This window comes from Pristiophorus japonicus, chromosome 4, assembly GCF_044704955.1.
Source record: "Pristiophorus japonicus isolate sPriJap1 chromosome 4, sPriJap1.hap1, whole genome shotgun sequence".
Classification (NCBI taxonomy): Eukaryota; Metazoa; Chordata; class Chondrichthyes; family Pristiophoridae; genus Pristiophorus; species Pristiophorus japonicus.
Window position 1 is genome coordinate 126,131,646 of NC_091980.1, and position 27,720 is coordinate 126,159,365.

Genomic DNA, 27,720 nt, shown 5'->3' on the forward strand with positions numbered 1-27,720 from the left:
ATTGCCAGTTGAATGAGGGACAGTCTTATACTATAGGTTCAAGTCCCACTCGGAACAGGATGGAAAATGGTCAACCCATTTCACACAGGATCCTTGCAGCCAGCAGACGGAGGAGCCTTTCATCTCATCAGTGTGGCCTGGATTTGAATTCAAGCCCCAGAGGTGAAAGACCAGCACTGAAGGCATTATTTCACCTAATTTCCCCCCTCCAGCCCCAGCAACATATAGGAATCAAACCTGGATTTTTTGGTCTGCAAATTAAATATTAGATCAGACTGTGCCTTTACCTAAAAGACGATATTCAGTCTTAGAAGGAGTAGTTATGTTGCAATTGTTTGTGTTACTGCAACATGTTTCCACACAGACTGAGGTTTAACTGGGGAGTGAACTAGCAATCTAACCAGTGCATCAAACTAGTAAAAGTTCCAAAACCTCTCAGAGATGGCAGTAGGATAACTGTGACATGTGAAGAATTTTATTCATTCTCGAGATATGAGCGTCGCTGGCAAGGTTGTCATTTATTGCCCATAGCTAGTTGACCTGAGAAAATAGCATTGGGCCATCTTCTTGAACCGCTGCAATCCTTGTGTAATCTTCATAGCAGTTTGATACAACTGAGTGGCATGCTAGGTTCATAGGGCAGTTAAAGGTCAACCACGTAGGTGTGGGCCTGGAGTTACATATAGGCCAGACCGGGTAAAGATGGTAGGTTTGCTTCCCTTAAGGAGACTAGTGAACCAGTTGGGTTTTTACGACAATCCGACAGCTTCATGGTCACTTTTACTGATACCAGCTTTGTATTTCCAGCTTTTTCTTTAAACCAAATTCAAATTCTCAAACTGCTACAAAACCGTACCCTTATACATAGAAACATAGAAAATAGGTGTAGGAGTAGGCCATTCGGCCCTTCGAGCCTGCACCACCATTCAATAAGATCATGGCTGATCATTCCCTCAGTACCCCTTTCCTGCTTTCTCTCCATACCCCTTGATCCCCTTAGCCATAAGGGCCATATCTAACTCCCTCTTGAATATATCCAATGAACTGGTATCAACAACTCTCCGCGGCAGGGAATTCCATAGGTTAACAACTCTCTGAGTGAAGAAGTTTCTTCTCATCTCAGTCCTAAATGGCCTACCCCTTATCCTAAAACTATGTCCCCTGGTTCTGGACTTCCCCAACATCAGGAACATTCTTCCCGCATCTAACCTGTCCAGTCCCGTCAGAAGCTTATAGGTTTCTATGAGATCCCCTCTCATCTTTGTAAACTCCAGTCTCTCCTCATATGACAGCCCAGCCACCTCTGGAATCAGTCTGCTGAACCTTCGCTGAACTCCCTCAATCGCAAGAACGTCCTTCCTCAGATTAGGAGAGCAAAACAGAACACAATATTCCAGGTGAGGCCTCACTAAGACCCTGTACAACTGCAGTAAGACCTCCCTGCTCCTATACTCAAATCCCCTAGCTATGAAGGCCAACATACCATTTGCCTTCTTCACCGCCTGCTGTGCCTGTATGCCAACTTTCAATGACTGTTGAACCATGACACCCAGGTCTCATTGCACCTCCCCTTTTCCTAATCTGCCGCCATCCAGATAATATTCTGCCTTCGTGTTTTTACCCCCAAAATAGATAACCTCACATTTATCCACATTATACTGCATCTGCCATGCATTTGCCCACTCACTTAACCTGTCCAAGTCACCCTGCAGCCTCTTAGCATCCTCCTCACAACTCACACCACCAACTAGTTTAGTGTCATCCGCAAACTTGGAGATATTACACTCAATTCCTTCATCTAAATCGTTAATGTATATTGTAAAGAGCTGAGATCCCAGCACTGAGCCCTACAGCACTCCACTAGTCACTGCCTGACATTCTGAAAAGGACCCGTTTATCCCGACTCTCTGCTTCCTGTCTGCCAATCAGTTCTCTATCCACGTCACTACATTACTTCCAATACCATGTGCTTTGATTTTGCACTCCAATCTCTTGTGCGGGACCTTGTCAAAAGCCTTTTGAAAGTCCAAATACACCACATCCACTGGTTCTCCCTTGTCCACTCTGCTAGTTACATCCTCAAAAAATTCCAGAAGATTCGTCAAGCATGATTTCCCTTTCATAAATCCATGCTGACTTAGTCCAATCCTGTCACTGCTTTCCAAATGCGCTGCTATTTCATCCTTAATGATTGATTCAAACATTTTCCCCACTACTGATGTCAGGCTAACCGGTCTATAATTAGCCGTTTTCTCTCTCCCTCTTTTTTTATAAAGTGGTGTTACATTAGCTACCCTCCAGTCCATAGGAACTGATCCAGAGTCGATAGACTGTTGGAATGGAACAAACTGTTGAGTTTGTTTGTCATTGTCTTCCTTTCTATATTGGGCATACTTGACCTCAGCATGCATCTCCCATATATGTCACATCCCCATATCAATCCATACACCAAACTACCTATCCGCTGTGAGGTTCTTGACTGTTATAAGGATTCTATGATGAGTCGGAATTGCATGAACCTTCTCACAGTGTCATAATGGAGTCCAAAGCTCGATCTCCACGTTATATCGCTACTCGATTGATTCATAGGGCTCAGTGACAACATGGTGATAAAGATGTGTGACAGTTTGTATTTTTTTTAACGCTCTACTTCATTTCCTGAATCCCATCAGTCTGACCAAACTCACCCATATGACCAGAGAACATTCTGGCCGCATAAGCCTCCAGAAGCTGAGCAAAACTGCCTTCAGGTTCTGAGAATGGTTCAGGAAAGGGCTAGAGATAGCATATTTCAGACTCGGGTAGATTGTAGCCTGATAAGATGCAATGGCACGCAAATGAGCTTATCTGTGTTCAGCTGAGATTTAGCTTTGCCTTGGCTCCTATTTGCTCCTACTTGATTGCCCAACTATTTGCTACGGTCCCAATTTGAATTTTAAAGCAACGTGCATATTGTTGTTTATTAGCAAATATACAATCTCTCCTCTTCACTTCAGAAAACAATGTTGAAGCGATTATGGGAATCAGGGTGTCATCATACTGTGTCATGTGAAATATGAGTCTGCGATGCTAAGCTTATAAAGAAGACAGATCACACGGTCATAACTGAATGTTATTATTTACATACCTTATGTACATCTCTTCCCGATTAATATCCTTGTAGAAATTCTGCAGGAGGAAACAATAGCATCTGGTTATTTAAAACAACACACACAACTTTGAATAGCTTCATAATCTTGCAGGAGAATTCAATCACAAGGCCGGAGCAGACTAAAACAGCCCATGCGGGAAGTAGGTCTGTAAAGAGAGAAGGTAGGTGAAAGTTGTGGGTACAGTACTTTCATCGGAAGCTGAAGCCAAGCAGGCAAGCACTTCCGTTTCTCTGGTTGCTCCTCACACACAGAGACAGGTGTCTCAGCAATCTAGTTGGGGGCGGGGGAGGGGAATAGGGGACCCAGAGCAGTGAGGCTTGAAGGGAAAACGGATAGGGTTGCGGGAAGGGGACAAGGCATGGGCACATAAAAGGGTTTTACAGCGAATTATGGAGCAAGAAGGCTGGTGTCAATGCAGGGCTTTAGTGGAAGAACTCCAGAAGACATGAGGTATGGTCACTGAAAAAGTAGTCATCGATGGTTGAATCAGGAGTAGCCAGAGGGGAAAAGCATGAATATGGAGCTGTAGGTCTGGCTTGGATCACTGCGGTAGGGTGAGGTGAAGTCACGGAGGCATCTGAAAGCAAAGTCGAGGATTTTGAAGTCTATCTGAAGACCCACTGGAGCCTGGAGAAGATGGGGTTGGTAGGAAGTGTGAGACTCAGTGGGGTGCTTCTCATCCTTTCTTCTTTTCTTCATCCTTCTTGACCTGTCTGCAGCCTTTGACACGGTTGACCACTCCATCCTTCTCCAACGACTCTTCACTGTCGTCCAGCTGGGTGTGACTGCACTCGCCTGGTTCCATTCTTATCTATCTAACCATAGCCAGAAAATCACCAGCAACAGCTTCTCTCCCTACTCCCATACCATTAGCTCTGGTATTCCTCCCCAAGGATCTATCCTCGACCCCATCCTATTTCTCATCTACATGCTACCCCTCGGTGACATCATCCGAAAACACAGCATCAGTTTCCAAATGTACGCTGACGACACCCAGCTCTACCTCATAACCACTTCTCTTTACCCCTCCCCTGTCTCTAAATTGTCAGACTGCTTGTCCAACATCCAATTCTGGATGAGCAGAAATTTTCTCCAATTAAATATTGGGAAGACTGAAGGCATTGTTTGGTCCCTGCCATAAACTCCGTTCCTTAGCCACCCACTCCATCCCTCTCACTACCTTTATCTGAGGCTAAACCAGACTGTTCACAACCTTGGTGTCATATTTGACCCGGAAATGAGCTTCCGACCACATACCTGCGCCATAACTAAAACCGCCTATTTCTACCTCTGTAACATCCGCCTATTTCTACCTCTGTACCTCTGCCCCTACCTCAGCTCAGCTGCTGCTGAAACCTTCATCCATGCTTTTGTTACCTCTAGACTTGACTATTCCAACGCACTCCTGGCTGGCCTCCCACCTTCTATCCTATGTAAACTTGAGGTGATCCAAAACTCTGTTGTCCATATCCCAACTCACAACAAATCCCATTCAACCATCATCCCTATGCTTGCTGACCTACTCTGACTCCCAGTTAAGCAATGCCTCAATTTTAAAATTCTCAATCTTGTTTCCAAATCCCTCCTTGGCCTTGCCCTTCCCTATTTCTGTAATTTTTTCCAGCCCCATACGCTCACATATCTGTGCTCCTCTAATTCGGCCCCTTGAGCATCCCTAATTATAATCGGTCAACCATTGGTGGCCAGGCCTTCAGCTGCCTTGGCCATAAGCTCTGGAACTCCCTGCCTAAACCTCTCTTTCCTCCTCTAAGATGCTCCTTAAAACCTACCTCTTTGATCAAGCATTTGTTCATCTGCCCTAATTTCTGCTTACGTGGCTCAGTGTCAAATTTGATTTTCTAACGCTTCTGTAAGTGTCATGGGACGTTTTACTAGATTAAAGGTGCTATATAAATACACGTTATGGTTGTTGTTGGGGGAGACATGAGGCTTGACCTTCTGACTGAGTTGTAATTTGCGGAGCCAAGAGTACATTGGAGTGGTCAAGGTGATGAAGGTATGGACTAGCATTTCAACAGCAATGGAGACAAGAGGCAAAGGTACGAGGATGAACCAAATGAAGGGAAGGAAACAACAACAGAGAAACATTAGAAATCACAAAGAGGCAGCTGATAAGTTTAATGTTTAACAGCCTGTAGTTGGATATGTTTAACACACTGGAAGGAAGTGAGAAAGTGCTAGAACAGGATGCAAAATTCATCCCTGGATTTCTTAGACACTTTAATTGTTAAGAAATGTTCTGTTTTTATGCTACTTGGGTGTGGAAGCAGAGATTGTATGAGAAACATGGAGCTGCACATTAAACCGAGGCCCCTTCAGCTCTCTCGGTTGGATGTACAAGATGCTATTTCACAATTTGAAGACGAGCAGGGGAGTTGACCAATACTTATCCAATATCATTAAAAGACAGATTATCTGATCATTGTCTCACTGCTGCTCGTGGGATCTTTCTGTGTGTAAATTAGCTGTCAACTTACAATACATTATAATTTAACGTCTTAATTTTGCTGAAAATCAAATCAAAGCAATAAAATAGTAATTGAAGTGCAGTGGAGCAGCAAGGTATTTCTCCATGGGCTATTTGTGTGTGTGGAAACTATCCGTGGCAGATGTGTTCCTCCTCCTGAAATCCACTTGGAATTATTCCTTACTCCTGAATGAGGGGCTCCATATTAATTTTGATGAGTTGAAGTATTGGGGCCAACAAAGTGGGACACGGGTAAAGGTTGGAAAGAGAGGAATAAAAGAAGAAGTAAAGTGGTATATCATGGCTAGGTGGCATTAAGATTGGGTTTTAAAAACTTGACGACTGTAAGAAGAAAGAGAGACTGAATTAAACACTGAATGAGATGTGAGAAGGATTCAGGCTGTCACGTGCCCACGGTGATAGAAGATTAAAGAAAAACTGTCTTCGCGAAGAGAGGTTTGATCAACTATTTTTGTTCCAGAGGGAGATAAGGGCATTTTTTAAGCTTCTGATACATTGATATTCTTTTGAAGTAGGGTGTTGGGAATATACCTTGAACCCCAACCATGGTGGCTTTCCATCATGATTTGGTGAGCAGTCATGGGGGTATTCAGAATAAGAGCTTCCGCACAGGGAAGGAAGAAGTCAGCTTCTCGTGCTCCTCCTAGTGGCCAGTGTCAGAACAGCATTGGAAGAGGCCTGTGCTGGGAACGTCGTGGGGCCTCTGCTGAGGAGTGGAGGAACCCCCGAGGAAATTTATTCCCCTAGAGTTGGTCACACACCTGCCATACTTAGCTAGAGGTAGTGAAAAAAAAGAAAGAGAAAGAACTTGTATTTATATAGCGTCTTTCACGACCTTGGAATTGCCCCAAAGTGCTTTACAGCCAATGAAGTACTTTTGAAGTGCAGTCACGGTTGTAATGTGGGAAACGCGGCAGCCAAGTTGCGCACAGCAAGATCCCACAAACAGCACTAAGATAATGAGCAGATTATCTACTTTGGTGAACAATGGCATGAGGTCTTTCATGTCCAACCAAGAGGGCAGACAGTTTAACAACTCATCCAAAATATGGCACCTCCAACACTGAAGCACTCCCTCAGTACTGCACGTGATCAAGTTTCTGGAGTGGGACTTGAACCCATGACATTCTGCCCTAGACATGACCCCAGGTCTGGGTTGAGCTAACTGATCTCACCCAGGGTGTCAGTAGCGGCAGAACAATTAGCCCACAGTACTGCTGGGTTACGCTCGAGCAAATCGGCCAAGGATTCTGCTCCTAATTGTTACCTAGTGGTTGCTGCTAGATAGTACGCGAGTATGTTTTGCTGTGATACCCCAATAGTTGAATAGCCTCATGCTCACAGTCTAGGCTCTCACATTTATGTGACGTATTGGAGGGTGGCCAGTGCATGGGGAACTGGACCCTGGCAGGAGTTAATTGCATCAGGAGAAAATACAAGAGTGGGAGAAAATTGGTAAGTGAATTTGTTTTCCATCTCCTTCGGGATTGCCCCTTTGCAAGGCAGGTCTGGAAGGAGATGCAGTGGTTGCTGTTGAGGTTCATCTCAAACAGCTCCGTAACACAGGACTCTGTGCTCTACGGACTGTTCCCAGGGACACACACCGAGACAGACATCATCTGCTGCTGGAGGGCCATCAACTCGGTGAAAGACGCACTTTGGTCTTGCCGAAACTTGCTGGTCTTTCAGAGCAAGGAGATGTCCACGTCTGCGTGTTGCTGACTGGCGCAATCCAAGATCCAGGAGTACGTGCTGAGGGACACACTAAAAATTGGTGCAGTCGCCGCAAAGTCACGGTGGGGAAGATCCACAGTTTAAAGCCCTTCTGCCACGGTAAACCCAGGGGCTGGAATCAGTATAAACCCCCCTCGGGCTGTACTTGTAAACTTTTTGTATACATAGAGTACCATGATCTGAAAAACCTATGTAGTGCCATATACAATACAAGTTCTGTTTAATAATGTATGTTGCAAAGAAATGTAACTGTACCCTCACCCATTCCGTGTACTGTATAATGCCACATGTAACGTAATTTGATGACTGTATTACAATGTATCCTGGATTGTACTGAAATGTACCTCGAAATGTAAAGCAGGCAAATGTATTGAACGGAACTGCCATCAGCATCCAAATGTATTGTATGGAATTGCTGACCGCATCCAAATGAACTGAACTGCTTTCCAATGTATCGTGCAATTTTTTATATGAATAAAGTATATTTTGAAATTTAAAAAAAGTGAATATGTTTTTAAAACCTGCAACATAAGTAAGCCATCGGGGCTGGTTTGACGTCATTAAATAATGCAACTGCGCTGTGGCATCTCAGTGTTCATTCACCTCCAACAGTGCAGCTCTCTCTCAGTGTCAGCCTAGATTACATGCCCAAGTCTCTGGAGTGGAGTGATTTCTCGGAACTTGTTTTTGATCGCCTAACATGGTCGGAGATGGATTTTCGAGACTTTCTTTTCCCCCTGAAATGGTCTAGGGCTTTTTTAAAGATTTGCTTTTTTCTGCCTCACCTGGGGGTTTGTATGACTACTACTGGGAGATACACTGGGTGTCATGAGGCCTTGTTGCTTTGTAACTGGGACAGGCTTGATGGATCAGGTGGTCATTTCCTGTCTGCCTGTTAACATGCAACCCATGACCGTCTGGCTCAGAGGCGAGAGTGCTACTACTGGGCCAAAGCTGACACCTTAATTAAATTCCCCTTCCTCATTTTGTGAGTCTGAAGTTTGGTGGGTTATTGAGCTTTTCAGTAGGAATCCATACATAGCAATGCGGACCAAGAAACCTGACTGATTTTCCCTTCCCGAGACTCTGGTCTTTGAACTCAGTTGTAGCTCCCCTTTAGAAGGTTGTCAAGACCTTGGTGCAAAGGAGATTTGCCAGAATGATACCAGGGATGAGGGACTTTAGTTATGTGGAGAAACTGGAGAAGCTGGGATTGTTCTCCTTAGAGCAGAGAAGGTTACGTGGAGATTTATTAGAGGTGTTCAAAATTATGAAGGACCTTGTTAAAGTAAATAAGGAGAAATGGTTTCCACCGGCAAGAGGGTCATTAACCAGAAGACACAGATTTATGATAATTGGCAAAAGAACCAGAGGGTAGATGAGAAGAACTTTGTTTACGCAGCGAGTTGTTATGATCTGGAATGTGCTGCCTGAAAGGGTGGTGGCAGCAGATTCAATAGTAACTTTCAAAAAGGAATTGGATATATACTTGTAAAGGAAAACATTGCAGGACTATTGGGGAAAGAGCAGGGGAGTGCGACTAATTGGATAGCTCTTTCAAAGAGCTGGTACAGGCAAGATGGGCTGAATGGCCTCCTTCTGTGCTGTAAGATTCTATGATTCTGTGGCACCGGCTCAGATCAGCTTCCTCAGCGCAGACTGCTAACTGAACCCATGAACTTCCTGCTCGATGCGGCTCAGTTCTATGCCAGGTATCAGCTTTAATCGCTAAGTTACGGGAGAAGCTTCAGCAGCATATGTTTGTATGTCTACTTCATGTTTAAACTTACTAATTTGTGAATGACCCATTTCCAAGTTGGACTGTTAACAACAAACAGTGAGATGAAAGGATTAACCTTAGTAATCCAGAGCAGCACAAAGGGCTGATCCTTCCATCAGGGCAGCAGTTGAGGTGTCCCGTCCATTATTGAGTGAATAAAAAAATCAAACCGGGTTCAGAGTCCAGATCTCTCTTTTCAGTGATGCTTCACAGAAACGACGTGTGTGTGAACCTCGAGATGAGGCTTGAAAGTGATGCCCCGTGCAGTTGAATAGCCTGTCAAGCTTGACTGCTCAGGCTCACACATAAGATTGGGTTATCTGGGCTGAGATAAATCAGGTCTGAAAATACCTTTCTTTCTTTCATTCATTCATCCTTGGGATGTGGGCGTCGCTGGCAAGGCCATCATTTATTGTCAATCCTGAGTGGCCCTTGAGAAATAGTGGTGGGCCTTCTTCTTGAACCACATAGGGGTTTGATACAACTGAGTGGCTGGCTTGGCCACTTCAGAGGACAGTTAAGAGTCAGCCACGTTGGTGTGGGACTGGAGTCACATATAGGCCAGACCGGGTAAGGACGGCATCGTTCCCTCCATGAAGGACATTAGTGAATTTTTACAACAATCCGACAGCTTCACTGTCATTTTTACTGATACTAGCTTTTCACTTCTAGATTTTTAAAAACTGAATTCAAATTCTCAAACTGTGGGATCAGACTGCTGTTTGAGTTTTCAGCCAGAGGAGTGGGAAGGGCAGGGGAGAGAATCGGAGGCAGTGAGATTTTTTTAGCATTCCAATCTTTTTTTAAGAATCGGTTTTCGCCTTAAAGCACAATGCGCCCTCCCCCTCCTCCGCCCTTTTCTTTCAGAAATTAAATAAAGAGCAGAGGTGAAGATAAAAAGACATTACAATGTGACACAGTTGAATATATTACCTCCCAAGCTATTCCAAACTGTCTGTCTATGATTTATTTAGCTTGCTGCCTCTCGAGATTAAATTAAGCAAAGCAGTTCCCTGATGTCAGGGAGTTATGTACAAACTCTCCTACATGCATCATTATTAAAACACGCAGCTAGCTAATTAAGATCAGGTAGTTCATTGTGTTAATTCACTGATTGCCAGTCAGAAATAATGAGATGCTAAGTTATGCAGATAGCTGGAATAAACACACTGCAATTTTGGCTGGATAAAGCTCCTGGAACATTCAGTCAATTCACATGAAGTTTAGTTTGAGATGATTTATCTCCAGTTAAACACTGGCGAGGTCTGTCATGCTCTGATGGGCCAAAGCACCAGGAAGCTATATTGTTCTTCTCCCGATATCGATAGCTCTCGCTCGGGTAGACTTCCACAGGCGGCAACTGCTTTCGAATGGCTCGGCCAATTTGTCCTTGAGCCTGGCACCATGCTTCCAACTGCCCCGCCCCCACACTCCCACCATTGGTCGTCCGCCACGTCCGTCCTCGCGGTGCACCGCCTTCCCATGGCCAAACGGAAAGTGAAAAGACTCATTACCCAATTGGATGATTCTTCACCGTCACTTCACTGCCTTTCCCCCGCACCCCCGTCACGTCTGATATTTTTGTAACTAATAAATGAAAGTGATCAAAGAATTAAAAAAAAAATTTAAATCCCCGATGATTTTTCTCCCAGACTGCTCGCAGCAGTGTCCTGGAGATTAATTTATAATTCTGGGAGACTGCAGGGCAATCCTGGAGGATTGGGAACTCTAATGGTCATAACGCATATGTTACCTAGTGCTTCATATCAGCATTAATTTTGAGTATCCAAATGCTTTGTGCCTTTATGAGCCTCAACAGCCGCAAGTAATTTTCCATTAATTTGCAAGTTGCTGATACTAATAGACCTCTGATGGACTGATTCAGGGTTTGTCCAGCAAATCATCATAATTGGCAGTCCCTTGGGGTCGAGGATGACTTGCTTCCACACTAAAAATGAGTACTCAGGTGATTGATGAAATCATTTTAAATGATGGAAGATGCCTGTGCGTGAATTCTTTTAATGTGGGGTGGCCGTTGCACACCAGCCACCACACACGCTTGACGGAGCAAGGTCTTGGTCCCGTGGCAAGGGGATCCATGATGACTGGAGACCAGGCTCCGCCGCATGTGCCAATACATACACACAAACTCAAACATACACCGACTGTCTTCCTTCCTTCCTCCTTCCCACAGAACCTCTCTCTCCGTGGAATTCATAGTTCACAATGTGAGCCTCACGATCTCACAGCCTCGCTATTGGCCCGTGCTGTGCCTTCCCTTGGTCTTGTCTACGCTGCTCCACCTCTGGGCTCCAACCTCTCTGCTCCTCCATGCCTCGTCTATCCTCTCCTCTCCGCTTCCAATCTCCGGACCTCGCCAGTCCCGCAAATAGGCAATAGCGCTAAAGACAGTTATTTCCAAACCTCCAGGTCCACCAAATTCAAAGCACATAGACCAGCGAGTGAGAAATATAAGCGCAGGTGCCTGGGCCGTATGGCTTGATTCCCAGGGCTTGAGACCTGGCTATGGCCTACAATCTGTAACCCTGATTTAGAGACTGTCCCTTAACATAAGAACATAAGAAATAGGAGCAGGAGTAAGACATATGGCCCCTCGAGCCTGGTCCGCCATTTAATACAATCATGGCTGATCCGATCATGGACTCAGGTCCACCTCCCTGTCCACTCCCCATAACCCCTTATTCCTTTATCAATTAAGAAACTGTCTATCTCTGTCTTAAATTTATTCAATGTCCCAGCTTCCACAACTCTCTGAGGCAGTGAATTCCACAGATCCACAACCCTCTGAGAGAAGAAATTTCTCCTCGTCTCAGTTTTAAATGCGCAGCCCTTATTCTAAGATTATTCCCCCTAGTTCTAGTCTCCCCCATCAGTGGAAACATCCTCGCTGCATCCACCTTGTCAAGCCCCCTCATAATCTTATACGTTTCGATAAGATCAGCTCTCATTCTTCTGAATTCCAATGAGTAGAGGCCCAACCTACTCAACCTTTCCTCATAAGTCAACCCCCTCATCTCTGGAATCAACCTTGTGAACCTTCTCTGAACTGCCTCCAAAGCAAGTATATCCTTTTGTAAATATGGAAACCAAAACTGTACACAGTATTCCAGGTGTGGCCTTACCAATACCCTGTACAACTGTCGCAAGACTTCCCTGCTTTTATACTCCATCCCCTTTGCAATAAAGGCCAAGATTCCATTGGCCTTCCTGATCACTTGCTGTACCTGCATACTAACCTTTTGTGTTTCAGCACAAGTACCCCCAGGTCCTGCTGTACTGCAGCACATTGCAATTTTTTTCCATTTAAATAATAACTTGCTCTTTGATTTTTTTTCTGCCAAAGTGCATGACCTCACACTTTCCAACATTATACTCCATCTGCCAAATTTTCGCCCACTCATTTAGCCTGTCTATATCCTTTTGCAGATTTTTGTATCCTACTTACACATTGCTTTTCCTCCCATCTCTGTATCGTCAGCAAATTTGGCTATGACACACTTAGTCCCTTCCTCCAAGTCGTTTATATAGATTGTAAATAGTTGGGGTCCCAGCACTGATCCCTGTGGCACCCCACTGGTTATATGATACATGACATCACCCTCCCCCAAGGTCTTATTGTCTTTATAAGTTCAGTTTCTCAGGTGGTCTATGCTCTCACGTGGAGCGTCTGAGTTGTGGTTCAGTTGTTTGCCTTGGTGTCTGTTTTTCTTTGGGTGTGGTTGCTGGTATCTCACCTGGGCTCTGTTTCGATTGGTGTAATTGTTGTTGACTCGCCTGGGCTGTCTGTTGGGATTGCCCTTTCCTCAGGTTGTTCCCTCTGTCTGTCCACCAGGTGTGGTGCGAGTTCCACATTGTAGTCTGCCTCTGGTTCCGCAGTGCTGTTGGTAAATCTGCTTTTGACTTGGTCTACATGCCTTCGGCAGGTTTTGCCATTGTCCATTTGTACTACCAGTAGCCTGTTTCCTTCCTTGCCCGTTACTGTCCCTGCAAGCCATTTGGGACCCCTGCCATAGTTTAGTACAAACACTTTGTCCCCAATCTCATTCCATCTCCCCCTCGAATTTCTGTCATGGTACTCAGTCAGCTTACGGCGCTTTACCTCAACGATTTCGTGCATGTCTGGGTGGATTAATGAGAGCCTTGTTTTTAAAGTCCTTTTCATCAACAGTTGCGCGGGGGGGATCCCAGTCAGTGAGTACGGACGAGATCTGTATGCCAACAGCAGTCGTGACAGGCGATCCTGCAGTGTGAGACCTTGGATTTTAAGCATGCCTTGTTTAATGATTTGCACTGCTCTCTCTGCCTGGCCGTTGGAGGCCGGCTTGAATGGTGCCGTCTTAACGTGATTTATGCCATGGTCAATTATAAAGTCTTGGAATTCTGCACTGGTGAAGCACGGACCATTGTCACTGACCAATATGGCAGGGATTCCGTGCGTTGTAAACATGGTTGCGAGGCTCTCCACAGTGGTGGAGGTTGTGGTTGAGTTTAAAATGGTGCATTCGATCCACTTTGAAAATGCATCTACAACTATGAGGAACATTTTTCCCATGAATGGGCCCGCATAGTCTACGTTCACTCGCGACTACGGTTTAGTAGGCCAGGACCAGGGGCTCAGTGGAACCTCCCTGGGGGCATTGCTGAGTTGGGCACAAATGGTGCATCTTCGGACGCAGAGCTCCAAGTCCGCGTCAATAACAGGCCACCAGATGTGGGATCTGGCTATGGCCTTCATGAGAACGATCCCCGGGTGCTCGAGGTGGAGCTCCCGGACAAATGCCTCTCTGCCTCGCAGAGGCATGACTACTCGGCTGCCCCACATCAGGCAATCTGCTTGTAGTGATAGCTCATGCATGCGCCTGTGAAAGAGTTTTAATTCCTCGGGGCAGGCATCGCGAGCCTCTGCCCAGTCACCGGTTAGGACACATCTTTTTACTAAGGATAGCGTGGGGTCGCTGGCTGTCCAGGCTCTGATTTGGCGAGCCGTCATGGGCGAACCTGTAGACTCAAAGGCATTGATTGCCATGACTATCTCACAGTCCTGTTCATCAGACCCTTCCGTAGTCGCCAGGGGTAGCCTGTTGAGCGCGTCAGCACAGTTGTCTGTGCCTGGTCTGTGCCTTATGGTATAGTCGTAGGACGCCAGCATGAGTGACCACCGTTGAATTCGCGCTGAGGCGTTGGCGTTTATTGCCTTGCTCTCGGATAGGAGGGACGTGAGGGGCCTGTGGTCAGTTTCTAACGCGAACTTGGCCCCGAAAAGGTATTGGTGCATCTTTTTGACACCGTACACGCACGCGAGCGTCTCCTTCTCGCCATTCCGTACCCGCACTCGGCCCGCGAAAGTGACCTGGAGGCATAAGCTATGGGTTGTAATTTGCCCGCACTATTGACATGCTGCAAAACGAATCCGACCCCATATGCTGACGCATCGCATGTGAGAACTAGCTTTTTACCTGGGTCAAAGAAAGTCAAAACACTGTTGGAACACAGAAGGTTGCGTGCCTTATTGAAGGCACGTTCCTGGGCGTCCCCCCAAAACCAATCGCACCCCTTCCTGAGTAGCATGTGGAGAGGCTCCAGCAGCATGCTCAAGTTCTGCATAAAGTTCCCAAAGTAATTGAGTAGCCCGAGAAAGGCGCGCAGTTCTGAGACATTCCGGGGCCTGGGTGCCAGGCGAATTGCTTCTGTTTTGGACTCTGTTGGGCGGATTCCATCAGCAGCAATCTTTCTGCCCAAAAATTCAACCCTCGGGTGCGAGAAACAGGCACTTGGATTTCTTGATTCGTAGGCCTACCCGATCCAACCGCTTCAGTACTTCCTCCAAATTACGGAGATGGGAGTCGGTGTCCCTGCCCGTAATAAGTATGCCCGTAATACAACCGTCCCCGGGATGGACTTGAGCAGACTCTCCATGTTGCGCTGGAATATGGCAGCTGCCGACCTGATGCCGAATGGGCATCGATTGTACATGAAAAGGCCTCGATGTGTGTTGATGGTGGTGAGAAGCTTGGATTCCTCGGTCAATTCTTGCGTTATATACGCAGATGTGAGGTCTAATTTTAAGAAAAGTTTAACTCCAGCCAATGTTGCAAATAAGTCCTCTGCTCTGGGCAGCGGGTACTGGTCCTGTAAGGAGACTCTGTTTATGGTAGATTTGTAGTCCCCACAGGTTCGTATGGATCCATCAGGCTTCATGACTGGGACGATGGGACTTGCCCAGTCGCTAAATTCTACAGGTGATATAATGCCTTCCCGCAGAAGCCTGTCTAGTTCGTGTTCCATCTTTTCCCTCATCACATAGGTTACAGTTCTGGCCTTGTGATGGACCGGTCTAGCATCCTGTGTAATGTAGATTTTGACTTTGGCCCCTTTGAAGGTGCCCACACCTGGCTGAAAGAGATGTTCAAATCGCTTTATAACTGTTGAGCAGGAGGTCCGTTCCTCTAATGACATGGCATGGACATCATCCCATTTCCAGTTTAGTTTTGCCAGCCAGCTTCTCCCCAGCAGTGCTGGGGAGTCTCCGGGGACAGTCCACAGGGGAAGTCGGTTCACTGTCCCTTTGTGTGTGACAGAGAGCATGGCGCTGCCGAGGACTGGTACGATTTCTTTGGTATAAGTCCTTAGTTTGGTGTCGACCCTTGTGAGTTTTGGTCAGTCTCTTTTATGCGGCCACAGTTGTTCAAATTGTTGAGCGCCCATGAGAGATTGACTCGCTCCTGTATCCAGCTCCATATTGACAGATATCCCGTTGAGTAGGACCCTCATCATTATAGGAGGCGTCCTGTCGTAGGAGCAGCGGCCATTGATCGTGTTAACCCACTGTACATCGGTGTCCCGGGTACTGTCCCCATCGTCTTCTGGTCCGCTTTCCGACCCATCCGATTCCTATACCAGCCGAGCTGCCATTTTTTTGCACATGCGGACCAAATGCCCTGTATATTCACAGTTCCTGGAAACAGCCTGCTGAAATCGACATTCCCTTGACGAGTGCCCACCCCCACACCTCCAGCACAGACTGCTTGCAAAGAATGAGCTGCGTCTGGCTGTTCTCTTGAGCTTCTCTCAGTTTGTAGTGGATTGCTCGCATTGTGGGTTGATGAGGTGTGAACGGCCGTTCCTGTGGCCCTTGATGGCTTCTGTTGCCACTGCTTGCTGTCGAAAGCCTGTTCTCCCGGTTTTGTCTGTGTGTGGGGGCAGCAGCTTTTCTAATGCTGTGAACTCCTTGTTCCATTATTTCATTAGTTGTCGTACCTGCATTGTAAATCAACCTCGTTTCTTCTTCCCCAACCAATAATGTCTGTGCAACCAGTGCTGCTGCCTCTAAGGTCAGGTTCTTGGTCTCTATGAGCTTTCGGAATATGCCTGCATGTCCTAGTCCTTCAATGAAAAAGTCTCTCAGCATTTCTCTCCTCAGTTCATCGGAGAACTCACATAAACTAGCCAACCTCCGAAGTTCCGCCACGAAGTCGGGTATGCTCTGGCCCACATAGCGTCTGTAGTTGTAGAACCTGTGTCTGGCCATGTGTAGGCTGCTCGCTGGCTTCAGGTGGTCTCTTACCAGTGTGCTCAATTCTTCAAATGACTTGCTTGCTGGTTTCTCAGGTGCCAACAGATCCTTCATTAAAGCGTATGTTTTCGAGTCACAGCTGGTCAAGAGATGGGCTCTTCTCTTGTCTGCCGTATCGTCGCCTAATCAGACTTTGGTTACAAAGCTTTGCTGGAGCCTTTCTATAAAGTCCTCCCAATTGTCTCCCAGACTTTAATTTTCATCTGATCCGTTGTTCGCCATTCTGTGGATTCTGTAATCCCGTAACCCGTCGCCACTGTAAGGTCCTGTCCCCTCAGTACAGATTCACACGAGGCATTTAGTGAAGTCAAGGTCACTCTGGACCTGCACCTTTTATTTCACAGCTCTGGAATGCTGCACTTGCCTGAGACCTATCCTTATATACCTGTCTCTTGCAAGTGCACCCCTGGTGGTAAGGTATGCTCGTGGTTACAGGTCATATCTAATAACAGTCATGTATAGCATGTTGGGATACAGTTATATATAATGCTGTAAGATACATTAAGATACATGATACTTTTAAACTTTTAAACAACCTGGAGAATTTTTTTGAAAAGCTCTGGAGAAACTGGTTGGCAAAGACACAGCCCTCTGGGAAGGAGTGATTGACAGAGAGGGGGTAGGGAAAGCCAACTCCAGCGGAACCTTACTCCTGACAAAATGTCAAGAACATGAATTCCTCATCATCAACACCCTGTTCCGCCAGAGGGACAAATACAAGGCATCATGGCAACACCCTCGTTCTAAACACTGGCACCTGCTCGACTATGTCATCATCCTAGCCAGGGATCGCAAGGTCGCGTGCATCACCCATGCCATGACAGGAGCTGACAACTGCTGGACAGACCACCGCCTAATCCGATCCATCATCGACATCAACATAGCCCCAAAGCAGAGGGGACAGCAAGAAGTAGTGCCGCAAAAAAGTTAATGCCAGGGTACTTAATTACCCAGCTAAGAGAGCCCTATACAGCCAGCACTTCATAGCTAACCTGGCGTGCCTTGATGACCGTGAGATGCTGAATGCCCACAGCGCTTGGTCTGCCCTCCAGGCCTCCTAAACCAGTGCCTGTGAAGAGACACTTGGTCACTCAACCAGAAAACATCAGGACTGGTTTGATGAGAATGATCAGGAGATCCAAAAACGAATAGATCGCACATGCAGAGCATTTCTGAACCTCAAGCAACAACCCAACTCGGGAGCAGCAGAGCAACATTACAGGCGGCTCAAGGCTGAGGTCCTACAAAAAACCCTGGACCTAAAGAACAGGTGGTGGATGGAGAAAGCATAGGAGATGCAACAATTGTCCGACAGTCACGATATGCGAGGAATCTTCATCGCAGTCAAGGGCACCTACCGTCCAAACTCACAAGGCCCCACCCCAATGTAGGCCAAGAACGGGGAAACACTCATCAAGGACACTCAGGCTGTCAGGCCCGCTGGAAGTAGCACTTCAAAGGTCTCCTCAATCGAGACTCTGCCTTTGACTCAAGTGTTCTCGACTCCATCCCGCAACATGCGACCCACCACCACCTCAGTGAAACCCCAACATTGCACGAGGTAGGCAAAGCCACAAAACAGCTCAAGAATAGCAAGGCTACAGGAGCAGATGGAATCCCCGCTGAGGCACTAATGTATGGCGGAGAGACGCTGTTGGCGCGGATACATGACCTCATCTCTCTCATCAGGAGGGAGGAGAGCATAAGAACATAAGAACATAAGAATCAGGAACAGGAGTAGGCCATCTAGCCCCTCGAGCCTGCTCCGCCATTCAATAAGGTCATGGCTGATCTGGTCGTGGACTCAGCTCCACTTACCCGCCCTCTCCCCGTAAGTCTTAATTCCCTTATTGGTTAAAAATCTATCTATCTTTGACTTGAAAACATTCAATGAGCTAGCCTCAACTGCTTCCTTGGGCAGAGAATTCCACAGATTCACAACCCTCTGGGAGAAGAAATTCCTTCTCAACTCGGTTTTAAATTGGCTCCTCCGTATTTTGAGGCTGTGCCCCCTAGTCTCCCCTACCAATGGAAACAACCTCTCTGCCTCTATCTTGTCTATCCCTTTCATGATTTTAAATGTTTCTATAAGATCACCCCTCATCCTTCTGAACTCCAACGAGTAAAGACCCAGTCTACTCAATCTATCATCATAAGGTAACCCCCTCATCTCCGGAATCAGCCTAGTTAATCGTCTCTGTACCCCTTCCAAAGCTAGTATATCCTTCCTTAAGTAAGGTGACCAAAACTGCACGCAGTACTCCAGGTGCGGCCTTACCAATACCTTATACAGTTGCAGCAAGACCTCCCTGCTTTTGTACTCCATCCCTCTCGCAAGGAAGGCCATCATTCCATTCGCCTTCCTGATTACCTGCTGCACCTGCAAACTAACCTTTTGGGATTCATGCACAAGGACCCCCAGGTCCCTCTGCACCACAGCATGTTGTAATTTCTCCCCATTCAAATAACATTCCCTTTTACTGTTTTTTTTCCCAAGGTGGATGACCTCACTCTTTCCGACATTGTATTCCATCTGCCAAACCTTAGCCCATTCGCTTAACCTATCCAAATCTCCTTGCAGCCTCTCTGAGTCCTCTACACAACCCGCTTTCCCACTAATCTTAGTGTCATCTGCAAATTTTGTTGCACTACACTCTGTCCCCTTTTCAAGGTCATCTATGTATATTGTAAACAGTTGTGGTCCCAGCACTGATCCCTGTGGCACACCACTAACCACTGATTTCCAACCAGAATAGGACCCATTTATCCCGACTCTCTGCTTTCTGTTCGCCAGCCAATTCTCTATCCATGCTAATACATTTCCTCTGACGCCGCATACCTCTATCTTCTGCAGTAACCTTTTGTGTGGCACCTTATCGAATGCCTTTTGGAAATCTAAATACACCACATCCATCGGTACACCTCTATCCACCATGCTCGTTATATCCTCAAGGAATTCCAGTAAGTTAGTTAAACATGATTTCCCCTTCATGAATCCATGCTGCGTCTGCTTGATTGCACTATTCCTATCTAGATGTCCCGTTATTTCTTCCTTAATGATAGTTTCAAGCATTTTCCCCACTACAGATGTTAAACTAACCGGCCTATAGTTACCTGCCTTTTGCCTGCCCCTTTTTTTTATAAACAGAGGCATTACATTAGCTGCTTTCCAATCCGCTGGTACCTCCCCAGAGTCCAGAGAATTTTGGTAGATTATAACGAATGCATCTGTTATAACTTCCGCCATCTCTTTTAATACCCTGGGATGCATTTCATCAGGACCAGGGGACTTGTCTACCTTCAGTCCCATTAGCCTGTCCAGCACTACCCCCCTAGTGACAGTGATTGTCTCAAGGTCCTCCCTTCCCACATTCCTGTGGCCTGCAAATTTTGGCATGGTTTTTATGTCTTCCACTGTGAAGACGGAAGCAAAATAATTGTTTACGGTCTCAGCCATTTCCACATTTCCCATTATTAAATCCCCCTTTTCATCTTCTAAGGGACCAACATTTACTTTAGTCACTCTTTTCTGTTTTATATATCTGTAAAAGCTTTTACTATCTGTTTTTATGTTTTGCGCAAGTTTATTTTCGTAATCTATCTTCCCTTTCTTTATTGCTTTTTTAGTCATTCTTTGCTGTTGCTTAAAATTTTCCCAATCCTCTAGTTTCCCACTAACCTTGGCCATCTTATACGCATTGGTCTTTGATTTGATACTTTCCTTTATTTCCTTGGTTATCCCCGGCTGGTTATCTCTTCTCTTGCCCCCCTTCTTTTTCACTGGAATATATTTTTGTTGCGCACTATGAAAGAGCTCCTTAAAAGTCCTCCATTGTTCCTCAATTGTGCCACCATATAGTCCTTGTTTCCAGTCTACTTTAGCCAACTCTGCCCTCATCCCACTGTAGTCCCCTTTGTTTAAGCATAGTATGCCGGGAGATCTCAGAGATGCAGTGATCGTGACTATCTTTAAAAAAGGGGATAAGTCCGACTGCGGCAATTACAGGGGAATCTCCTTGCTATCAGCCACTGGAAAGTTGTCGCTAGAGTTCTCCTCAACATGTGTTCTCCTCCCAGAGTCACTGATATGTCCTTACTATACAGTATAGAAACATAGAAACATAGAAAATAGGTGCAGGAGTAGGCCATTCAGACCTTCTAGCCTGCACCGCCATTCAATGAGTTCATGGCTGAACATGCAACTTCAGTACCCCATTCCTGCTTTCTCGCCATACCCCTTGATCCCCCGAGTAGTAAGGACTTCATCTAACTCCCTTTTGAATATATTTAGTGAATTGGCCTCAACTACTTTCTGTGGTAGAGAATTCCACAGGTTCACCACTCTCTGGGTGAAGAAGTTTCTCCTCATCTCAGTCCTAAATGGCTTACCCCTTATCCTTAGACTGTGACCCCTGGTTCTGGACTTCCCCAACATTGGGAACATTCTTCCTGCATCTAACCTGTCTAAACCCGTCAGAATTTTAAACGTTTCTATGAGGTCCCCTCTCATTCTTCTGAACTCCAGTGAATACAAGCCCAGTTGATCCAGTCTTTCTTGATAGGTCAGTCCCACCATCCCAGGAATCAGTCTGGTGAATCTTCGCTGCACTCCCTCAATAGCAAGAATGTCCTTCCTCAAGTTAGGAGACCAAAACTGTACACAATACTCCAGGTGTGGCCTCACCAAGGCCCTGTACAACTGTAGCAACACCTCCCTGCCCCTGTACTCAAATCCCCTCGCTATGAAGGCCAACATTCCATTTGCTTTCTTAACCGCCTGCTGTACCTGCATGCCAACCTTCATGCACACGAGGCCCATACTTGAGAGAAGGTCACTCTGTGACCAGTTACCTTTATTACCAAGACCTTAAGTGATGAAGGTGGGTGGAGCTTCCCCTTTTATGCCTGAAAGTCCAGGTTAGGAGTGTCTCCCACAAGTTCGCCCCTTGGTCAATGTTCTCAAGGTGTACAATTTAGGTCAGCTTATACATGGGTTACAATGATAGTTGAATACATGAGTCACAGTGCAGATTTCGTCCCCCACAGACACAACGGACATGATCTTTGCAGCGCGACAGCTGCAGAAAAAATGCAGGGAGCAGCACCAGCCCTTATACATGGCCTTCTTTGAACTTATAAATGCCTTTGACACTGTCAACCGCAAAGGTCTATGGAGCGTCCTCCTCCGTTTCGGATGCCCCCAAAAGTTTGTCAACATCCTTCGCCTGCTCTACAACAACATGCATGCTGTGATCCTCACCAAAGGATCCATTACAGACCCAATCCACGTCCAGACCGGGGTCAAACAGGGCTGCGTCATCACCCCAACCCTCTTCTCAATCTTCCTCGCTGCCATGCTCCGCCTCACAGTCAACAAGCTCCCCACTGAAGTAGAACTAAACTACAGAACCAGTGGGAAGCTGTTCAACCTTTGCCGTCTCCAGGCCAGGTCCAGGACCACCCCAACCTCTGTCGTTGAGGTACATTAAGTGGACAACGCCAACGTCTGCGCACATTCTGAGGCTGAACTCCAGGATATAGTCAACGTATTTACTGAGGCGTACAAAAGCATGAGCCTTACGCTAAACATCCGTAAGATAAAGGTCCTCCATCAGCCTGTCCTCGCCGCACAGCACTGCCCCCCAGTCATCAAGATCCATGGCGCGGCCCTCGACAACATGAACCATTTCCCAGACCTCGGGAGCCTTCTATCAACAATAGTAGACATTGATCCGGAGCTTCAACACCGCCTCCAGTGTGCCAGTGCAGCCTTCGGCCGCCTGAGGAAAAGAGTGTTCGAAGACCAGGCTCTCAAATCTACCATCAAGCTCATGGTCTACAGGGCTATAGTAATACCTACCCTCCTGTATGGCTCAGAAGCATGGACGATGTACAGAAGACACCTCAAGTCGCTGGAGATAAATCACCAACGATGTCTCCGCAAGATCCTACAAATCCCCTGGGAGGACAGGCGCACCAACATCAGTTTCCTTGTCCGGGCTTACATCCCCAGCATTGAAGCACTGACCACACTTGATCAGCTTCGCTGGGCAAGCCACATAGTTCACGTGCCAGACACGAGACTCCCAAAGCAAGTGCTCAATACGGAGCTCCTTCACAGCAAACGAGCCAAAGGTGAGCAGCGGAAACGTCACAAGGACACACTCAAAGCCTTCCTGAAAAAGTGCAACATCACCACTGACACCTGGGAGACCCTGGCCGAAGACCGCCCTAAGTGGAGAAAGTGCATCCGGGAGGGCATTGAGCACTTCGAGTCTCAATGCCGAGAGCGTGCAGAAGTCAAGCGCAGGCAGCGGAAAGAGCGTGCGGCAAACCAGTCCCATCCATCCCTTCCCTCAATGACTATCTGTCCCACGTGTGACAGAATCTGTGGCTATCGTATTGGACTCTTCAGGCACCAAAAACCTCACTTCAGGAGTGGAAGCAAGTCTTCCTCGATTCCGAGGGACTGCCTATGATGATGATGATGATGATGAATAATGGACTACAACATCTTTCAATGTTAGGCTAACTGATCTATAGTTTCCTGCTTTTTGTCTGCCTTCTTTTAACAATCAAGGCCTGCCATTGATTCAGTTAGGCAAAAGTCAGACCCGGTCAGTGTGCAAGTTAGTTAGTAAGCTGCTGATGGGATGTTTTGTGCCTTGGTCAACCATTTTCTTGAACATTCAATCATTCAATGTTGACTTTTAATGAATCCAAAGATGACCTCAAGACAAGAACCAAAGAGTAGATGAAGTAACTTTTTTTCTCCAACGATGCCCCAAGTGCCTTTTTGGTGCCAAGTATTTTGGCACCATTTTATTTTTGAACAAGGCTCTGCCCCTTGAAATACATAGAACAGCGAGTTCTTACCCAATGCTGACATTTGCTGAGGCTATTGCAATGGACAGTTCCCTCTTTTTGAGAACTACACAAAGTAAGCCTGTCTGCTTTTTGCCCAGACTCCGTCAATCCTCCCATTGCCTACCCAAACATGACCTCGGGAAGTCACCCAATTCTTCCAATACGCTACTTACTACCCAGCTTTATCTCCCCTTTCCTCCTGCCCATCATGTAGCTTCTCATGTGCTCTGAACTCACCTGCTTGTCTCAGTCTGCCAAAAAATCAACACTCATCCTTGTATAATGCTACCCAATGGTACCAGATATCCACTACAGCTGTGAGTGACGTATGATCCATACGCCGTGACTCACTCTATAGACTATTCCTCACTTTGATGTCGCATTATGGAAGAGACGTTACACTTTTGCTCCAATCTGAAGCAGAGCAAAAACATTTTCATTTCTATGGCATCTTTAATGTAAAATGCTTCAAAGGCGCTTCACAGGAGCATAATCAAACAAAAATTGACACCGAGCTAAAGAAGATGATATTAGGACAGATGTCCAAAAGCGTGGTTGGAGAGGTAGGTTTTAAGGAGAGTCTTAAAGGAGGGGCGAGAAGGGGAAGAGGCAGAGAGGCCGAGGGAGGGATTTCCAAAGGTTAGGTCCTAGATGGCTGATGACACGGCCGCCAATGGTGGGGAGAAGAGAGCAGAGTGTGGATTGGGGGAGGGGGTGGGGAGATTGAGGAGAGTAAAAACGTTAAACGGAGTAGGTGAAGGAAAACTCGGTGTACGTACCAGCAGGTTAACCGTGCAGCTCATGCGGTTCCTCTTGCTTTCATCACTCATCACTGATCGATAATCCAGTAACTTCTCCAGGAGACCCTTGACCAGGTTAACAAAATGTTGCACTGACTTAGCAATATTCGGGTGTTTCGAAGCACATTCTAGGAGACTGAAGGAGAGAGTTGGAAGATGTAACATGTTAAATAAGTATAGATCAGCGGGTAACTTCAAATGTGTCTCTCCGTTATTTTTTTATTATTCATTCTCAGGATGTGGGCGTCGCTGGCTAGACATTGCTATTAAGAACTAGTTGGTTTATTAGCAAAGGTTTAACAATCACACTACACATTACCAGTTCATCCATCAGGCTCACAACCACATGCCTCAGCGTCGATCCCCCTGAACCCAACTGGCTTGGGTTTTATTGAGTCTTGTGAACATCACGTGACTGGCTAAGCCAGTTAGACCTCAACAGCTCGACAACTATTTTAAATTAACAGATAAAGCTGAGTGCCTCCTTATTAAAGGGATATTAGAACCCACAAATAAACAATAAAACTTTAACAGAACATGGCAGACCAAATTAAAATTTCGTTGTTAGGGGTGATGATGCACTCTGATGCCCACCTCTCGTGGAAGGCCATGAACGTACCGCGTGCTCCAACTCCAGGGACACCCTGGCTCAAATGTAACCGCGGAAGAGAGGCAGGCAGTCGAGCTGAACAACCCCCTCGAGTGCTTGCTGCCTGGACCGGTTGCTGGCCACTTTGGTCAGGCCCAGGAGCAGTGTTACGAGGAGGCCTTCCAACCTGCCCGCTCCCCTCCCCACAGAGTGCCCAAAGATCAGGAGTGTGGGACTGAAGTGCAACCAGAATTTGAGGAGCAGCCCCTTCAAATATTGGAAGAGGAGCTGCAACCTCGTACATTCCATAAAAACGTGGAACACGGACTCCTCCAGACCGCAGAAATTGCAGGCGGCCTGGGAGACTGTGAACCAACTTAAAAACGTATTATACGGGACTGCCCAAGTAACACCCTCCAGGCCAAGTCCCAATAGATAAAGGGAGGACTCCTGCATAGAGTGCCCTTCATTGGGGATCCCTGCCTCCTCCGGACAGCAGATGAGAATGGCAAAGTAGAGAGTGTGCAAGAGCAGCCCGTACAGGAATCCCCTCCGTTCAGAACTGAAAGGCATGGAAGGAATTTCCCGGAGGCGGCAGTTCCCGAGGGAGGTTTCGGGAGTTGGTGCCGATGAGGAATTCCATCCGGACGGGGGTCAGTTCACACAAACCTGTGAGCATACTCACAGGTGAACACATTACACCCTGCTTGGCCTAAGCTGGGGGCAAGATGAAGGGATGGGGACTATAAGCAGCGTGCACCCTTTAACGGGCCGCTGTTCAACATTAAAGGACTATAGTTGCTTAAAGGAAAGTGCTTTTGACGTATGAGTCCCTTGGAAGACATGTACATTTTTAAATGGCTGCGATCAATGTTACTAGTCAAAGCGGCAAATTCAAAATACAGAAGAGTGGGAGGGGGAGACAAGGCGTTATGGCAACTCACCTCACCTCCCCCACTCCCCTTCCCTCCCCATCACCAACTGAGTCAGATGCGGTAACCTAATTATGTTCATTACTTTAACCCCAGGAAATCAGTCGGAGTCTGGATGCAGGCAAGGGACTACCAGAAGCCCCATCCTATCAAAAAGCCAGAACCACTGTAGGGAAGAGGGGGAAATCCAGCCCCAATGTGTGTGCATGGATATAAGTTGGGAACTACGGACATTGGTCACGGGGACCAAGAGTGCGGCCAATGCCAGCCAGTCACCATCTTAAGGAGAAAGACCAAGTTAATGTTTCAGGGCTAAATCTTCATCAGACAGACATGGTCATAAAACATTGGCCTAACTTTTAGAAACATACAAACATAGAAAATAGGTGCAGGAGTAGGCCATTCAGACCTTCTAGCCTGCACCGCCATTCAATGAGTTCATGGCTGAACATGAAACTTCAGTACTCCCTTCCTGCTTTCTCGCCATACCCCTTCATCCCCCGAGTAGTAAGGACTTCATCTAACTCCCTTTTGAATATATTTAGTGAATTGGCCTCAACTACTTTCTGTGGTAGAGAATTCCACAGGTTCACCACTCTCTGGGTGAAGAAGTTTCTCCTCATCTCGGTCCTAAATGGCTTACCCCTTATCCTTAGACTGTGACCCCTGGTTCTGGACTTCCCCAACATTGGGAACATTCTTCCTGCATCCAACCTGTCCAAACCCGTCAGAATTTTAAACATTTCTATGAGGTCCCCTCTCACTCTTCTGAACTCCAGTGAATACAAGCCCAGTTGATCCAGTCTTTCTTGATAGGTCAGTCCCACCATCCCGGGAATCAGTCTGGTGAATCTTCGCTGCACTCCCTCAATAGCAAGAATGTCCTTCCTCAAGTTAGGAGACCAAAACTGTACACAATACTCCAGGTGTGGCCTCACCAAGGCCCTGTACAACTGTAGCAACACCTCCCTGCCCCTGTACTCAAATCCCCTCGCTATGAAGGCAATACATGCCATTTGCTTTCTTAACCGCCTGCTGTACCTGCATGACAACCTTCAGTGACTGATGTACCATGACACCCAGGTCTCGTTGCATCTCCCCTTTTCCTAATCTGTCACCATTCAGATAATAGTCTATCTCTCTGTTTTTACCACCAAAGTGGATAACCTCACATTTATCCACATTATACTTCATCTGCCACGCATTTGCCCACTCACCTAACCTATCCAAGTCACTCTGCAACCTCATAGCATCCTCCTCGCAGCTCACACTGCCACCCAACTTAGTGTCATCCGCAAATTTGGAGATACTACATTTAATCCCCTCGTCTAAATCATTAATGTACAATGTAAACAGCTGGGGCCCCAGCACAGAACCCTGAGGTATCCCACTAGTCACTGCCTGCCATTCTGAAAAGTACCCATTTACTCCTACTCTTTGCTTCCTGTCTGACAACCAGTTCTCAATCCACTTCAGCACACTACCTCCAATCCCATGTGCTCTAACTTTACACATTAATCTCCTGTGTGGGACCTTGTCAAAAGCCTTCTGAAAGTCCAAATATACCTGGTTCTCCTTTGTCCACTTTACTGGAAACATCCTCAAAAAATTCCAGAAGATTTGTCAAGCATGATTTCCCTTTCACAAATCCATGCTGAATTGGACCTATCATGTCACCATTTTCCAAATGCTGCTATGACATCCTTAATAATTGATTCCATCATTTTACCCATTACTGAGGTCAGGCTGACCGGTCTATAATT

At 46.5% G+C, this 27,720-nt stretch overlaps 1 protein-coding gene across 3 annotated transcripts in view; it reads right to left on the minus strand.

The window, feature by feature from the left end:
• The window catches only part of LOC139263058 (dedicator of cytokinesis protein 2-like), a 770,661-nt gene that overhangs the window by 144,256 nt on the left and 598,685 nt on the right, over positions 1-27,720 (minus strand). For 2 of the 3 annotated variants that reach the window (XM_070878576.1, XM_070878575.1), the window contains exons 35-36: positions 24,416-24,572; positions 3,128-3,168 (exon numbers count right to left, since the gene is read on the minus strand). In XM_070878576.1, the coding sequence (XP_070734677.1) occupies positions 3,128-3,168; positions 24,416-24,572 (198 nt within the window). Of the gene's footprint in view, positions 1-3,127; positions 3,169-24,415; positions 24,573-27,720 lie in introns of those variants that run through there. The other variant, XR_011593033.1, reaches the window with a different exon arrangement.